An 18,496-nucleotide genomic window follows, 5' to 3' on the forward strand; every position below is an offset into this window, starting at 1 on the left:
CTGGAACTTCTGGCAACAAGTCATCCACTAAAGTCTAAGATGACAAAGTAGGATACTCTGTAAAAGAAGGACTTTTGTAAACTCCTCTAAACGAAGAGTGAGCACTGTGCAAAAAAACTTTCAAATGAATCCTTCAAGGTGATAATCTTCACTTTTAGCACATACAGCCCAAGTGAAAAAGACCCGAATAACTTCAATATACAAAAAAAGTTGTGTGTCTGCTTTGGACTCTGATATTCGGTTATTTCTTGTTACCCCTGCAGAGTTGGTGTGGTTTCTAAAAAGTTGAGAAACAGACTATTTACTATAGTCATGGATGTTTCTGACTTTGAGTCACGACACAAAGCTTTTCTATAGCTGAGTAGTATTCCATTGTATATTATAAACCACTTCTTTACCCTTTCATCTGTCTATGGACAGTCAGGTTGTTTCCTTGTCTTGGCTATTGTGATGGAGCTGCTATGAACATAGGTGTGCATGTATCTTTTTGAATTGTTGTTTTGTCTGGGTATATGCCCAGGACTGAGATTGCTGGATCATAAGGTACTTTTATATTTAGTTTTCTGGGGATCATCCATACTGTTTTCCATAGTGGTTGTACCAATATATATTCCCACTAACAGTGCAGGAGGGTTTTCTTTTCTCCACACCACTTCCAGCATTTGCTATTTGCAGACTTGTTAATGATGGCCATTCTGACCAGTATGAGGTTGTACCTCACTGCAGTTTTGATTTGCCTTTCTCTGATAATTAGTGATGTTGAGCATCTTTTCGTGTGCCTACTGGCCATCCATATACCCTCTTTTGAGAAATGTCTAGATCTTCTACCAATTTATTTTTATTTTTGTTGTTCTGAGTAATTTTAAAAATTCAAAAATAGCTACAAAATTCATGTGCTTTCCAAATTTGCCTTTAGCTTTTCTCACACTTGATTGATAGCAGTGATTATGTTCAAATCTTGTGATCTGTAGTATGAGTAAAGTTGAAAGTAGTTTCAATAAAAAGTAACCTTGATAATTGCACTTGCATTTAATAAAACATCTTTAGCAGAACATCTTTTTTTTTTTTTTGGTCTTTTTAGGGTCCCATCTGCAGCATATGGAGGTTCCCAAGCTAGGGGTGGAATCAGAGCTGTAGCTGCTGGCCTACACCACAGTCATAGCAATGCAGGATCCAAGCCACATTTGCAGCCTACACCACAGCTCAAGGCAACGCCAGATCGTTAACACACTAAGCAAGGCCAGGGGCCCAATGTGTGTCCTCGTGGATGCTAGTCAGATTTGTTTCTGCTGAGCCATGATGGAAACTCAAGAACAAACACCTTAAAAATTCATTTTAGATCTGTACCTTGCTCACATGGATTTTAGTTAAATACTTACACAAAAGGAACACCCCCCCCAAAAGAAAGATTCAAATGTGAGTTTCTCAATTAGCAAATATATCATTGCCTCTCCCATCCCATCTGTCTATAGAAATCCCTTTCTACTTTTGTTTATTATTAAAGCACAGTTGATTTACAATGTTTTATCAAATTCTGTTGTACAATAAAGTGACCCGATCACACACATTTCCCTGTGCTGTACAGTAGGGTCCCTTGCCCATCCATTCCAAATACAACAGTTTGCATTCAAAAAACCCCCAAAATGCCCATCCATCCACGGCCAGTCCTAAATGCTCTGCTTCAAGCATTACTTGATCTTAACAAGTAAACACTATTTTCCACCCAGTGCACCCAATAGCGCTATCTATATTTTATCTTTTTTGTAGTACATGTTCTCTACCAAAAACTAGGTAATGTACCTAAAACAATATGAAGTAGACACAGAAAAATGTGAGTCTTTAACTCCTCTCTGTCTAGACGTCTTACTTATCTCTAGCAGCTCCAGCTAGACTGTACATGATGCAGGCCTGGCTCCAAACTGCACCCATCTTTTCATCTCCTACAGAACCTAGGACAAAGCCTTGAGCTTATCAGTTGCTCCTTTAATGCTCTTTTGCTAAAATTTCACATTACTAGCAACAGCAGTGGATACAGACTAAGAAAATGTCCCAGGTTTCCTTTCAAGTCCACAATTTCAACATTTCTTAATAAGTTATCTATAGGCAACTATGAAAAGCGTATTCTGGATCATACATCTGTTCTTTGTAAATTTTTTTTTTTCCTTTTTTATATAGAAGTTCCTGGGCTAGGGGTCAAATTGGAGCTACAGCTGCAGGCCTACACAGCCACAGCAACACCAGAACCAAGCCGCATCTGTGACCTACGCCAGATCCTTAACCCACTGAATGAGGCCAGGGATCGAACCTGCATTCTCATGGACACTATGTCAGGTTCTTAATTTGCTGAGCCACAATGGAAACTACATAAAATCTTTTTAAAATTTTGTCAAATAATAAAGAAATCTTAAAGTACCAACGAGCTTAAAATGAAAGTCAGCAGTGGCCAACTCTACCTCTTTTTCAACCTCAGTCTTAGCCCCCAAGCCCAACCACTTAAGAGTTTCTTTTTACTTTTTTGGGATCCCTCATGTGCGTATCCCACATGATCAGTTTTATATAGATGACCCTTGAACAACTCAGTTTTGAACTGCCCAAGTCCACTCATACAGGAATATTTTTCAATAGTAAATACTATGGTAATAACCAGTCCATGGTTGGTTGAATCCATAGATGCAGAGAAAACTCAGATTGGGAGTGCTGACTATAAATTAAACACAGATTAACTGCCTACCCGCCACTGATTAATTGTATCATTTCATTTTCTGCTATGATACAAAGATAAATAACTTTACTGCCATTCCCTCTAGTCCCCCCACCCGCCCATCAAATCATTATTATCAGTTATTCTACTGTGTTAGTTTAGTAGCTTTAAACAAATTACTTAAAATTCCATTTTTGGGGAGTTCCCGTCGTGGCGCAGTGGTTAACGAATCCGACTAGGAACCATGAGGTTGCGGGTTCGGTCCCTGCCCTTGCTCAGTGGGTTAACGATCCGGCATTGCCATGAGCTGTGGTGTAGGTTGCAGATGCGGCTCGGATCCTGAGTTGCTGTGGCTGTGGCATAGGCCGGTGGCTACAGCTCTGATTAGACCCCTAGCCTGGGAACCTCCATATGCCGCGGGAGCAGCCCAAGAAATGGCAAAAAGACAAAAAATAAATAAATAAATAAAATAAAATAAAATAAAATTCCATTTTTGATGATGGGATCAAGATGGTGGAGGAGCAGGATGTGGAGCTCACCTCCTCCTGCAAAAACATTAAAAACACATCTACAAATGGAACAATTCACATAGAACATCTATTGAACATGGGCAGAAGACCCAGGACTTCTGAAAGGGCAAGAAAACCCCCATGAAACTAGGCATGACAAAAGGAGAAAGAAAAAGAGAGAGAGAGAAAGGAAATGGGATAGGGCCTGCGCCCCAGGGAGGGAGCTGTGAAGGACAAAAGGTTCCCACATCCTGGGAAGTCCTTTCACCCACAGGGAGATCATCCTGGATTGGGGGGGAGGGTGGAGCCTAGGAGGAGAGTGCAGCAACTGGTTTGCAGAATCCAAAACAGAGAGTGACCAGCACAGAAAGTCAGCATCACCGCCCTGTGCTTGCTCCCAAGCCTGAGATGCTTGTCTGAGTGGGTGGGGGCTAGGAGCTCAAGCTCAGGTTTCATAAGTCAGACCCAGGGAGAGGACTGGGGTTGGCTATGCAGAGACCGGACTGTGACAACTGAGAGTGTATGTTGAAGAAACCTAGGGGGTGGGGGGCATGCAAGGAGAGGGGCAGGATTGCCCTAAGAGCTTCTTCTAAGCTCTCTCAAAAAATAGGTCACTGCCAACAGGAGATCTGAAGGTGGGCATGAGCCTCCTGGCATATATCTGGAGAAAACCCTAATTCAAAAAGATACATGCACCCCAATGTTCACTGCAGCTCTATTTACAATAGCTAAGACATGGAAGCCAACTAAATGTCTATCAGTAAAGAAGATGTGAGAATATACTGAGTAGTTGTAAGGACCCAATTCTAAACTAGGTCCTGATTATAGTAGGCAGATGTTTCTCAGGTCTAAAATGGAAATAACCTTCAACAAAATTACTTCCATCTTTCCCAGGACTTCCAAGATAGTGATCTCCTAAATTACAAAGAATGCCTACACCAAGACTTCCAAAGAGGGCCTGGAAATCAGAGCTGCATTTGTGCGGGAGTGAAAGCAGGGCTTCATGGGGGTCTTCCAATCTCCTAGATGCTGAGGTCTGTTGCTATGACAACAGAGACTTGCAGAGGAAGGGAAAAGAGAAACTCCTGGTTAGAAGGGGTTACAGAATAGAAACCACAATACTTTCAGCATCACTATAATGTCATTTACTCTCTTCACTTGCATGATACATCTATAGAAGGACTTGAATGTATGAAAGAGAATGGCCTTGCAAGACAACAAGCCTCATGAGAGCTAGGGCTCTCTATCCATCTTGTGCATCAGCCTCCTACTTCTAACTCAGGGAGTTAAGTAAGAATAGTATAAGCTTACTATTAGCTGTCTGTCTATCATGGTTAAGAACTTAGTAACCTTAGGCCACTAGTTATAGTTGTATGATCTTGAGTTAATAGTTACTTAAGTCGCTCCCAGCTTATCTTTTAAAAATTTTTTAATTAAAGTATACTTGATTTACAATATTTCTTCAAGTTCTGTTGTATAGCAGGGTGACCCAATCACACACAGTTCCCTGTGATGTAAAGTAGGGAAAAATTGCTCATCCATTTCAAATAAAACAGTTTGCATCCCCAAGCCCCAAACTGCCCATCCATCCCACTCCCTTCATGTCCCTGTTGGCCATCTGTATGTCTTTTTTAGAGAAATGTCTATTTAGGCCTTCTGCCTGTTTTAAAATAGGGTTTTTTGTTGTTGTTGTGTTGTATGAGTTGTTTGTATATTCTGGAGATTGGGCCCTTGTCTGTTGCATTGTTGGAAAAGAGACTTTTATTAGAACGCTATCTAATACCACACACAAAAATAAACTCTAAATGGATTAAAGACCTAAATATAAGGCCAGACGCTATAAAACTAGAGGAAAGCCTAGGCAGAACACTCTTTGACATAAATTACAGCAACATCTTATTTGATCCACCTCCTAGAATAATGACAGTAAAGACACAGATAAACCAGTGGGACCTAATTAAATGCAAAATCTTTTGCACAGCAAAGGAAACCCTTAACAAAATGAAAAGACAACCCACAGTAAATGGGATGGTTTCTCTGGTTTTTCTTTCTGATCGTTCATTGTGAAATAGAAATGCAATCAATTTCTGTGTATTAATTTTGTATCCTGCAACTTTGCCAAATTCATTGATGAATTCTAACAGTTTTCTGGTGCTGTCTTTAGGGTTTTCCAGGTATAGTATTATGTCATCTGCAAACAGTGATAGTTTCAGTTCTTCTTTTCCAATTTGGATTCTTTTCTTTCTTTTTCTTCTCTGATTGCCATGGCTAGGACTTCTAAAACTATGTTGAATAATAGTGATGAAAGCAGTCATCCTTGTACTATTCCTGATCTTAGTGGAAATGTTTTCAAATTTTACCATTGAGAATGATGTTAGATGTGGGTTTTTCTTTTTTCTTTTCCTTTTTTTTTTTTTTGGCTTTTAAGGGACACACCCATGCCATATGGAAGTTCCCAGGCTAGGGGTCGAATTGGAGCTGAAGCTGCCAGCCACAGCCATAGCCACAGCAACACAGGATCTGAGCCATGCATGTCTGCAACCTACACTACAGCTATGGCAACATCAGATCCTTAACCCACTGAAGAAGATCAGGGGTTGAGCCCACATGCTCATGGATGGTAGTTGGGTTCATTACCGCTGAGCCATGATGGGAACTCCAGCTGTGGGTTTTTCATATATGGCTTTTATTATGTTGAGTTAGGTTCCCTCTATGCCCACTCTCTGGAGAGTTTTCTATCAGAAATGGGTCATCCAGATAGATCAACAAGGAAACACAGGCCTTAAATGACATCTTAGACCAGAGAGATTTAACTGATATTTAGAGAACATTCCATCCCAAAGCAGCAGAATACACATTTCTTCTCAAGTGCACATGGAATGTTCTCCAAGATAGATCACATCCTGGGCCACTGATCAAGCCTTGGTAAATTTTTAAAAGTTAAAATTATCCCATGAATTTTCTCTGACCACGATGCTATGAGACCAGAAATCAACCACAAGAAAAAACAACAACAACAGCAACAACAAAACAGAAAAAAACGCAAACTCCTGGAAGCTAAATAATATGCTACTGAATAACCAATGGATCATTGACTAAAGATACTTAGAGACAAATGACAATGATGATACAACAACCCAAAACCTATGGGACACAGCAAAAGCAGTTCTGAGAGGGAAGTTTATAGCAATACAGTATTAACTCAAGAAAGAAGAAAAAGCTCAAATAAACTACCTAACCTTACACCTAAAACATCTAGAGAAGGAAGAACAAACAAAGCCCAAACTTAGAAGAAGAAATCATAAGATCAGAGCAGAAATAAATGAAACAGAGACAAAGAAAACCAAAGCTGGTTCTTTGAAAAGATCACAAAATTGATAAACCCTTAGCAAGACTCATCAGGAAAAAAAGGGAGAGGGCTCAAATCAATAAAATTAGAAATGAAAAAGGAGAGATTACAACTGGCTCCACAGAAATACAAAGGATCGTAAGAAACTACTATAAGCAACCATATGACAATAAAATGGACAACCTAGAAGAAATGGACAGATTCTTACAAAAGTATAATCTACCAAGACTGAACAGAACCAGGAAGAAACTGAAAATGAGAACAGACCAATCGCAACTACCAAAATTGAAAATGTGATTAAAAACCTTCCAAAAAACAAAATCCAGGACCTAATGGCTACACAGGTGAATTCTATCAAACATTCAGAGAAGAATTCACACATTTTCTTCGGAAACTCTTTCAAAAATTAGTGGAAGAAGGAACCCTCCCAAGCTCATTCTATTAGGCCACCATCACCCTGATACCAAAACCAAAGATACTACAAAAAAAGAAAATTACAGGCAATATCGCTGATGAACATAGATGCAAAAACCTTCAATAAAATACTAGAAAACTGAATACAAATATATATTTAAAGGATCATAAACCATGATCAAGTAGGATTTATCCCAGGGATGCAAGGATTCTTCAATATCTGTAAACCTATCAATGTGATACACCACATCAACAAATTGAAAAATAAAAATCACATGATCATCTTAATAGATGCAGAAAATGCTTTTAACAAAATTCAACACCGTGTCTGATAAAAACTCTCCAGCTTCTTAAATATAAAATTATTTGAGGGAGTTCTCTTGTGGTGCAGCAGGTTAAGGGTTCAGTGTTGTCACTGCTATGGCTTGGGTCACTGCTGTGATGTGAGTTCAATCCCTGGCCCAGGAACTTCCACATGCTGTGGGTGCAACCAAAAAAAATTTATTTGAAATAGCCTTAGGCAGAAGATGCAGTTTTAAATTCCATTAAATAGTTTTCTTTGCATATGCTTTTTCTGTAACTTTCCTTCATTTACTCTGTATGTTCAAAGAGTTGTGCAAATATTGTTCAGAAAAGTCTCTCTGAAGGCATCATATAGGTTAAAATATGTGCATATGTCCCTCAGCAAAGGGAAAAAAAATGAAAATGTCTAAGGGAAGAATTTGGCATGTATTTTTAGAAGACAATTTTGTTACTCAGCAAGTGATAGCAAGGAGCACAGATCCCAATGCCCACATTTGCCAAGGCTCAAAATAGCTTATTTTCCTAAGCACCCCTCTATTTACTAAGCTCACATCACACATTGAAAAAAAAAATTAAAGCGGAAGAGATTCAAATAAAGGATAATTAGTGTTGTTTCTAAACCATAGTTTAGAAAGACACCACAGCCACCTTCAATGCAATGAGAAATAAAAGAGGTCCAAAGCAGATCTTATAGTTTTTCTCCCACATGTTTTCTTTTCAAAGCCATTTGGAAGATCTCATCTTCCAGCCACACCAAAAATTCAGTTCACAAATAGGGAAACAAATACGTACTTTCATCCAAGCTTCAGATCTATTCAAGAGGAGCCAGACTCCTCAGGTTCAGTAAAGATGTTTTAGGCACAACTCTCAATAAAATGTCTGTTTCCAGATAAGGTGATGAGAAAACACTAAAATTTCACACTCAACTATTTTCATCCTCAAAAAAAAATAGTTCAGTTGGGGGGAAAACACTCATAAAAAAATAAAGACATGGGTTTTAGCTAGGGTCTATCAACGACTAATTTTGTACTTCGGGTCAAACAATTTCATTTTCTGAGCCAAAGTAAAATATAGCTAATTCCATTTCAAAAACTGCTGAAAGAATTTGATGTGATGTGGGAGAAATATTTGTGGAAGCCCTTTGGAGACAATGGAGCATCACCTAATGTAAGGTGGTAGTATTATGATTATTACTGTTGTCAAGATCAGCCATATGTTTACTTCTTTCTTCATTGTTTCCCTAAAGAATGAGTTGAATCTTGACTCTCATCTTGGCAGAACTAGAGAAAAGTCAGACAAGAGACAATTCTTTCTTAGCTGTCTTTCTTTTGTAAAAATCTCTCCTTAATCACTTATCTTCTTTTCCTCGCCTCACAACCTCTGCTGTTGATGTTAAACAAAATATGAAAGGCACTTGCTGAATTGATTCTGTTCCCTAACTTGAGACCTGACCTTGACACGAGGGCCAGAAAGTGATCCTTAAAACTCAGGGAAACAGGAAGGGGTTTCATAATATTGGAACTAGAAAATGGGAAGATGTAAAAACAAAGGTCTAATGCAGAGTAGAACATAAAAGCTACAAGGTGGAGCATCACTAATATAGAAAGAAATAATAACCTGTGACGGCAACTGTGTATGTTTGCAATGGAATTCTACTGGTCTCCCTTTTCAGTTTAGTCTTCTTATGCTAAGGTTGGAACTATTGCAGGGGTTTTGATTTAAATTTTCCAAAGCTTTGTTATATGCACTTGCTAGAAATATCATTTCCAAATGGTTCGACGAAGCTGATGAGAGAATCAAACCATTGGAGTTGGAATACTGCCTCTGCCACTTAATGGCTCCATGTTTTGGGTCAAGTTACTTAAACCTTCTCTGAGCCTTAGTTGTCTCAACCATAAAATAAAGATAACAGAATGAGAATATTGTGGGAATTACATGAAGCAATGAATGCAAATAGCTTAACATTTTTTGAGGTTGGGAATACGGTAGGGTACTTAATGGTAGCTGTAATTTTATTATTGTCAAATATTATTTTTCTTTTTTTTAAAATTAGAGGTGATTTACAAAGTTGTGCCAATTTCTGCTGTACAGCAAAAATAACTATTGTCAAATATTTAATACCCTGTACACAGACTACACAACAGTCATTCTAGCTCACTGGAATTGTCGCTGAAGTTTCTCTCCTGTGAAATCAACTTGTCCCAGCAATAAAATCATGTATAAATGGAGAAAGGGCTGCTTAGATTTTTAAAAAGGAGATAAAAGAATGGTGTTGGAAATTACTTGGAAAAATAATGAAACATATCAGCAAAACATCATTTTACAAACTCTAAAAGAAATAAAGGACAAATTTTATGATGAATGTCATTTCTCTAGGACTACATGATAGGCCTATCAGATAAAGGGAAAGCAACAGAAGAACTATTTTTGACTTCACAAAAATTCTATTTTATATGGCATAAACATTAAAGTGGGAGATTTGACCTATACCCACTAAACTTTACAATTTCCCATACTCAAAAATTTGCGATCAATACATCAGTGTACTCTGCTCTTGACCCTTAAATTACGGTTCCAAGCCTCGTGCCATTTAATACTTTTATTATTGGCCTATAAAGGGAGATAATATTCATTAATTATGAGTGGCTAAAAGATAAGGTCAAGTGAAATAGATACACAAGATAAACTTCTGAAACAATCAGAAGGAAAGTGAAACCATACAATACAAGATGAAGGTGAACAGCTCCTGTGTCAGGGCAGCATAATGAGAAACCACCTTAATTGGTGCAAGTTAACTGGGACACCACTCTATGGTTCAAGGACTGAGTAAGAAATTATTATTCTGGGACATATGTACTTTCAGGCTTCTGAGTTTTATGATGATAGTGATCACAAAAATGATTATTTGTGACTGGCACCTCACGACGTCAAGGATCATACTGAGCATTTTACGAGTGAATTTGCCATGACAATACTGTGGGTTGTCAAATATAACACACAAAAGTACAAGCTGCCCAGGTAATTTGAATTTAAAATAAACGACTAATAATTTTTTATCATAAGTATGCCCTGTGCAATATTTGGGACATACATATACCAAAAGGTATTTGTTGTTTATCTGAAATTCAACTGTGAGTCCTATATTTCATCTGGCAACATTAACACCATGAGATGGGTCTTAATATTCTCATTTTGCTGATGAGGAAACAGACTCAGAGAAATCAAGCTGGTTAAATTTGACCAACACTGCATAGCTCTTAAGTAAACATATGTGGGTTTAAAACATCTAACAGCAAAGCTTGCACTGATCGCTAGTGTAACGTCCTATTATTATGCTATTTCTATATCTGCATGGTCATCCCCCCATCCTCCTCTGCTGATGTCTTAGTTGACCTTCAGAATCTAGTTTGTAGACCATATGCCCTTGGAAACCTTCTTGTATCTTTTCCCTAGTAAGAAGGTTTCCATAATTTTATTTATATCTCTGTTCCAGCCCTTAATATAATGACATCTATTATAGCAGGTTAAGTACAGGCCCCTGCACTGGACATTCTTCCATATACATATCCCTTTTCTAACATCACCTTTATTTCCTCTGTTCCCTTATTGCGTGCAGCCTGGGTGGGAGAAGAAATCAAGGGGTCCTGTCCTCTTACTATAAAATTTCAAGGAAGGGGTCTTCTGTCCTCTCCTCTCTTTCATCACTCTCTACCCAACCAAAGGAAAGGCACATGTCTAATAGGCTCTCTTCCAGGTATACAAAAACTTAAGCCAAATGATGCAAAGCTAAGAGAAAAAGGTAAGGGTTCAATGATTCCAAATAGTCAAATAGTTCTTTTCTTGGTTTCTATTCCTTTTCCCGGGCCAGTTTCTTCAGGCTTTCTGCTCTTATTCTTCAGAGTTAAACTCCTTCTTTGCTTGAATTAAATAGATTTCGGTTGTTTATAACCAGAGAACCCTGACTGATGTTTTCTTAGGACATGACTGTGAGCTCCCTAAGGTCCGTGTGTAATTGAGCTCCACACCATTCCAACCCCAATAAGGTACCTTCCACATAAATATTTATTAGTACATATAGGCACTCAGAAATGTTTATAAACTCAACTTGTTCAGGGCTGCTGGCAAGGAGATCTAAAAGACTTTCTTGTTCTTTCTCTTCATTTTTTACAACCAGTCTGAGGGGGCTCTTAGAAAGAGCTTTGGGAATCAAGATTATTAATTTTGTAAAAAGTAGATGGATGACTTTATAGGCCTCCCTATGACTAAAATGCACATGCTGCTTCTGAGATCTATGACTCACTACAAGAAAGAAACTCAGTTTGAGAGCTCTTCTAAAATCTTCCCCAGAGAACTATGATGCATTAGCAAAAGTATGCTAAAAACAAAAGGTTGGAATTGAAGTCACACCTATCTTAATGAGTTTTAAATATACATTTTTTCAAAAACAAGTTTCTCTTTGTAATTGGTTTAATGTGATTTTTAATTACAATTCTATGCTAAAGAATTGGTTTTATTTATATTTTCAACCAATAGCCAATGCAAGTAGGGTTCAAGAACCCATGATAAAATTATGACAGATAAATGAAGTGATATGCTTTTAAGGTGAGAGAAGTAACTTATGATGCTATTACACTGTTAGGAAATACCTTAACATTTCTCTCTCTTTTTTTTTGTCTTTTTGCCATTTATTAGGGTGCTCTCGCAGCATATGGAGGTTCCCAAGCTAGGAGTCGAATCGGAGCTGCAGCCACCAGCCTACACCAGAGCCACAGCAACGCGGGATCCGAGCCGCGTCTGCAACCTACACCACAGCTCACGGCAACGCCAGATCCTTAACCCACTGAGCAAGGCCAGGGACCGAACCCGCAACCTCGTGGTTCCTAGACGGATTCGTTAACCACTGAGCCATGACGGGAACTCCAATACTTTAACATTTCTTTAAATGTTCATTACATTAATGTCAGTATAGGATGTCAAAGGCTGAGTCAAACACAAACAGAATATTCCATATGACTCTGGGCACTGTATTTTCAAAGAGGTAGTAATGAAATTAGACTTTTTTTAAGAGCAGAGTGGGTAGGATAGTAAAGAACCCAAAAGCCATGTTGTTGAAAACAGCACTGAAGAAACTAGGAAATATTTCAGTTGGCAAATAGCTCAAGATGAGATTTTGAACTGAAAGATCATCATTTGAAAGAAGAATAGGCTTACTCTGCATAACTTCAGGAGGCAAACCTATAACCAGTGAGTGGAATAGATCTCAACGAACAGCAAATAATCAGCCTTTGATAAGGCTTCCAAGAACTGTGGAAATATTGGGGAGTGGGAAATAAATTCTGATAAGTGGGATCCAGACAGGCTCTGGAGAGGCAGTGGGATTGGGTTTACATTTTGAGGAATGAGAAGGGCTAGATAGAGATTAACTGAGGTAGAGGCATTCCAAAAAGGAGGAGGAGCTTGGACAATGGCAGAGAAATGGAAAAGTAGGAGCCTTTTTGATAAATAGTGCAGCTGTGGACAAAGTAGACCAAGAGCACATTATGGAGTATAAAAGAAGATACTCCAGGAAAAATAGGGAGAGGTTAAATTGTAGAGGCTTCAAAAACGAGGCTCACAAGGTTGTACTTTCTTTTAGATAGCCATAAGCAGAGAAGGAATATTAATCATCTCTGGAGAACTTCGGAGTGGTCTGGAAAAACAATTAAAGAGAGCCATTAAAGGTCCCAACATCCGAAATCCTTCCAATGGGCCTTCCAGAATTCTCTTCCCATTAGTCTTCCCCCAGATTGTCCCCTTCATCTTCCTGCTCTAATGAAAGCTCTTCCCAGAGGTCAGAGCTTCCCTGTGGCCCTATCCTAGAGTACCTTCTATTTCTAACAGTCCTGACACCAGAGGATCTGAAGGAGGAGGGGGTGTCATCTTTGAGTCTTTCTGCCACCGTCAGACCGTTGTTCTTCCCTCTTTCCTGAAGGCCCCCGGCATTGAATCTCAGGTTGCTTTATTATGCCCTTCTCTCCATCATCACTGCTCCCACCTACTACCTCCCAGGTCACACTCCCTTATTTCTCAATGAGGCTAACTCCTGACTTATTGTCACTTTCCCCAAAACTATTCAATCCTTGACAATTTCAATATCTACATAGATGATCCTGCTCAAGCCCTGGCCTCTCGTTCCCTGAGAATTCTTTCCTCCAATGACCTTGCCCTCCACCATATCACGGTCACTACCTTCATGCCCTGACCTAGACCTTGTCATTACTAAGCACAGGGATGCCCTTCTTAATGTCAGTGCCCTGCATCCCCCCCCTCTCATTACTACCTCTTTATCTTTTCAGCTCTTCTTCGCATAACCTAACCTTGACACCCTTCAGACCCCTCTGCAACCTCTTACCAGGTGATCCTATCAACCTGACATTGCAACTCACCCCCTTGAGGTCTTCACATCCCTCTTTACCAACCTTAAAACACAAAATCAATTGTTGCAATCATTCTCTCAAGTGCACTTTTGAAGCCCCCCCCTCTTACTAATTCCTTGGCAAAATCACAACTCTGACTAGCTATAACTCTACATATATTGCGTCTTCACTCATGGCTAAAGAAAAACGCACAACCATGGTAACTAGTCCTACTTTAATTTCATGGCCATGAATCTCAAATAGCCCTTTAATGTGAGCCAGCAACCATTTTTTTCACTGTCTATACTACCATACCATCCTATCAATCTCACTCCATTCTCACTCTCAGTTATGACTTTCCTTCCCACATTATAGATACAACTGAAACAGTGGGAAAAGAACTTCCGAGACACTCATCACATTGCCAGCAGCCACACACTCTCCCTTCTAGTCTGCTATCACAGAGATAAACTACTCATGATTATTTGTGCACAGTTCTCAATTCTTTCACTAATATTCACATCACAAATTCTCCTCCCTCCCCAACATCATGAACTATCTGCTGGAGATGTGCTATTTTGAACAGAAAATCTCTTCACTTCACTTCTCCCCTAGTTGCTGCCCTATTCACTATCCCTCACAGAAAAACTGCTTTTAAAAAGTTGTCTGTATTCTCAGTATCCAATTCATATGCTTCTATTCTCTCTCTTAAAACCCACTTTCATCAGGGTTTCATCCTTACCACTTTACCAAACCTATTTAAAATCACCATCAGTCTCCACTTTACTAAAATTAACAGCCAATTCTTATTCCTCACCTGACTTGACTTTCAGCAACATTTACCTAGTTAATCATCCCCTCTTCATGGTAAACTTTCTTTATGCAACTTCCAAGACACATAATTTCTAGTTTCTCTCTATTCTTGCTGGCCTTTCATTCTTGGCCTTCTTTGCTGATAGTTCATGAATTGATCTTTACTATTGGAGTGCACTGGATTTCAGCTCTTAATCTCCCTGCAACTTCTCCATCTATAAGTCTTCCTCTGGTCATCTCTTTCCATATCATGGCTTTAAAGACTATGACTTGCCAACAACTGTCTATTTAATTTTTGTGTCTTTTCAGGGCTGCATCCATGGCATATGGAAGTTCCCAGGTTAGGGATTGAACTGGAGCTACTGCTGCCAGCCTACACCACAGCCACAGCCACATCAGGTCTGAGCCGAGTCTGCAGCCCACACCACAGTTCACAGAAACAGGAGATCCTTAACCCACTGAATAGGGCCAGGGATTGAACCTGCATCCTCATGGATACTAGTCAGGTTCATTACCACTGAGCCACAAGGCGAACTCCCAACAACTTTCTATTTCATATCTCCTTCCAGGACCATTTTTCAAACTCCAAATATGTTTATCTCATCACCCATGTGATCTCTCCAATTGCCCACAGACTTCCAATCTTGATCCCACTTCTGCCTTTAAGTCCATTAACTCCCTTCCCCTTCAGCCTTCTCCATCTCCATTGATATCAATCCCATTACTCAAGTCAAAAAACATAAAGTCATACTTAGCTCTCCTTTCTCTCTTATCCCTCATCTAATACATTGAAACTCCTTTGGCCCAGCTTTAAAATAAACCCAGAATTCAAATTCCCACCACCACTGCTGCTGCCCCCTAGTAAGAGCTACCATCATGTCTCAACTGGATTAATACGGTGGCCTCCTATCTGACGTTCCTCCTTTTACCCTCTACCCCTATAGTCCATCCTCAAAAGACAGCCAAAGTGATCCTGTTAAAAAATAAGTCAGGGAGTTCCTGTCATGGCTTAGTGGTTAACGAACCAGACTACTATCCATGAGAATGAGGGTTCAATCCTTGGCCTTGTTCAGTGGGTTAAGGAACTGGTATTGCCACGAGCTGTGGTGGAGGCCAGCAGCTACAGCTCTGATTCAGCCCCTAGCCTGGGAACCTCTATATGCTGCAAGTGCAGCCCTAAAAAGACAAAAAAAAAAAAAAAGTCAGATCATGGAATTCTTTGGCTCATTAAGAGCTTACATTCACATAGGGCTCAAAGTCCTTACAATTGCCTTCGAGACCTTGCCCCATCTGGTCCCGCTGACCTCACTGAGCTGATGTTTCCTTCTTATCCCAGGCTCAGAGATCTCTGTGTTTTGCCTCAAACTGCCAGACTCATTCTTATCCTAGGGCTGTCCCCTGGCTATCATTCTGCCAGAAGGAACTTTCCCATCTACATGGCTCTCTCAGCTCCTTCTAGTCCTTGATCACACATCTTCCCACAAAGTGGCCTACCATGTTAGCCTTATTTAAGATTGCAACGTACAATCCTACCACCTGATTCCCCTACTTTTTCTTTTATCCAAAATACATTCTTCTTAGACACTATATAATTTATCTACTTGTGTTTATATCCTGCTTGTCTCTCCCAGGTAGTATGTGAACACGCCAAGGGCAGGGTCCTCTATGATCTGCATTCACTGATGTATTCCAAGTACATGAAGAGTACCTGGAAAACTAAAAGGCACTCAATAAATGTTTTGGGGGGGCGTTCCTTTTGTGGTTCAGCAGAAAGAACCTGACTAGTATGCATGAGGACTGAGGTTTGATCCCTGGCCTTACTCAGTGGGTTAAGGACTTGGCATTGCCATGAGCTGTGGTAGGTCACAGACAGACTCAGATTCCACATTGCTGTGGCTGACAGCTACAGCTCCAGTTTGACCCCTAGCCTGGGAACTTCCATATGCATGGATGAGTCCCTAAAGAGAAAAAAAAGAAGAAGAAGAAGAAAGAAGGCCACCATGGAATCCAGGATTTGGGGAAACATGGTGGTCCATCCTGGTCTGGTGCATCAGAAGAGTCTGCTACTCACCACATGGTGACAAAAGGGGCTCATTAAGGGCCTCAAGAACAGCTTTGATGGAGTGGAGGAGGTAGAAGCCAGATTGTGTGGGGTTGGGAGTGGATGGCAGAGAACATAGCCAACAAAAGTAGATTCTTCTTTCAGAAGTTTGGCTTAGAAGGCAGGAGGAGAAGTGGCAGGAGAAAAAAAGGATACAGTGTCAAGTGAAGATGATTAGAAGGAAAGAAGCTTTAGCCTTCTTCACAGACTGAGGGGAAGAGCAAGGTTTAAAAGAGGAGGGGTACCAAGGCCACTGGTGAAGGACAACAGGGGATAGCTAGGTCAAGGACTGTAGAAAGACCCTCATCTTCTGAAAACCAGAGGAAAGGGGTGAAAGATGGGAGGAAACAAAGATATACCGGGAGATGCAGGGTAAGGGCCCTGCAGTAATCCAAGCCCATGGCCCATGGGTTTCTCCATGAGGTTAGGAAACAAGGTTATTGGCTGAGAGAGAGAAGATGACACGGCTAGAGAAGGAAACTTGGCTTTAGTTGAGGTGGGTGAGCCACCTGCAAGGACATTAACTGAGGAATCGGGATTGGGTGAGAATTATACTAAGAATTATACTATCTGAATTCCCTCACAATGTGACATTTCTATGAATCAGATGGACAGTGTTCACTTGTTTTTCCTCAGCACTCAAACGATGCCTGGCATATAGCAGGCACTCAATAAACTTACAGAATGGATAAATGAAGACATGAGCCTCTTGCCCAAATACTTTTAGTTGTAATTACCAATTTTGATACAGACTCATTTTAACATTTTTAAGAGATCACAGATGCTTCTCAAAGCCTTGAAACTTCATGACTCTAGTCTCCTAATTGCTTAATAGGAGCAAGTCAAATCACATAACTGAGGCTTCAAAGTGGGCATTTTCAGCATGACTTTTTCCCCAGGCTATCTTAGAGCAAATTATCATGAAAATCATCAAATCTCTGTACTGTTTTATTATTCAATAAGCTTTTTTTGGACAGAGCACGTTTTTTTCACTGGAATTTTCATTTAGATTCTACCACTGTAAGAAGAATGGTGCCTTAACCTTTTTTGATATACCAAGCTCTCTTCTGTCCTTTTGGTCTTGGTGACATTTACCACTGGCTGAAGGGAAGGCAGGGGGAAACAAGATTCTTTTAAAAAGCAAGCTTGACTGGAAGCATGGCAGAATTAGACAATGAAAATATAATGTAGGCTGTGTAAGGCTGCTGCTAACAGAGGTCCCTGTTGACTTCTCCCCATGTGTTACCTGGGTGGAAGACTTTGGTTTTCCCATTTGTGATTCCAGAAGAGCTTGCCTCCATTTTTATTGACCTTCTGCCTGGTGGGAGTGAGGAATGCCTGACCACGGGCAGGCGACGACGTGACCCTGGGCGGCTTGCCACACTTCGGCGTTGATGGATTTGCAAACGCTTTTCAGCCCCATGAATAGATAAACTTAAACCTAGAATGAGGAATAGAACCATTATGTTGAAGAAGTCAGTCCAGAATGGCTAAAATGCCAAATTATTTTCAGGCACAATAGAAAGCATTAAGTAATTATGTTTCAAATCCTTAAAGGATGCTAGTAATACTAGAATTGGGATACCAATTGATTCTCACATTACATTATTTACCAAACATCATTTCATCCAAAAGTGGACACCCTCAGTTCTTATGACAAGAGTTTTATAAACAAATTCAATAAAGTTAAATATTAAAATGATCTCCCAAATCCTGGAAACTATGCAAATAACTGGCATGCTGTTGTCAGGGGCAATAAAGATTAGAAACTGTTGTGATCTTTGGAATTTCGATAAAATCAAAGAATTTTTTCCACGGTATTCATGGACAGACTAAAGACTGAATTCAGATTTACACCTCTGACCACCATAGAATTATGTACATTTTTAGAGTTATTTTATCTGGGAAAAT

At 39.8% G+C, this 18,496-nt stretch overlaps 1 protein-coding gene across 3 annotated transcripts in view; it reads right to left on the minus strand.

Moving 5' to 3' along the window:
* The window catches only part of ANO4 (anoctamin 4), a 354,946-nt gene that overhangs the window by 219,241 nt on the left and 117,209 nt on the right, over positions 1-18,496 (minus strand). For all 3 annotated transcript variants that reach the window (XM_047788188.1, XM_047788190.1, XM_047788189.1), the window contains exon 2: positions 17,832-18,026. In XM_047788188.1, coding sequence (XP_047644144.1) covers positions 17,832-17,886 — 55 coding nt within the window. In that variant the 5' untranslated portion in view covers positions 17,887-18,026. The remainder of the gene's footprint in view (positions 1-17,831; positions 18,027-18,496) is intronic.

The sequence above is a fragment of the Phacochoerus africanus genome, chromosome 7 (genome assembly GCF_016906955.1).
Source record: "Phacochoerus africanus isolate WHEZ1 chromosome 7, ROS_Pafr_v1, whole genome shotgun sequence".
NCBI lineage: Eukaryota > Metazoa > Chordata > Mammalia > Artiodactyla > Suidae > Phacochoerus > Phacochoerus africanus.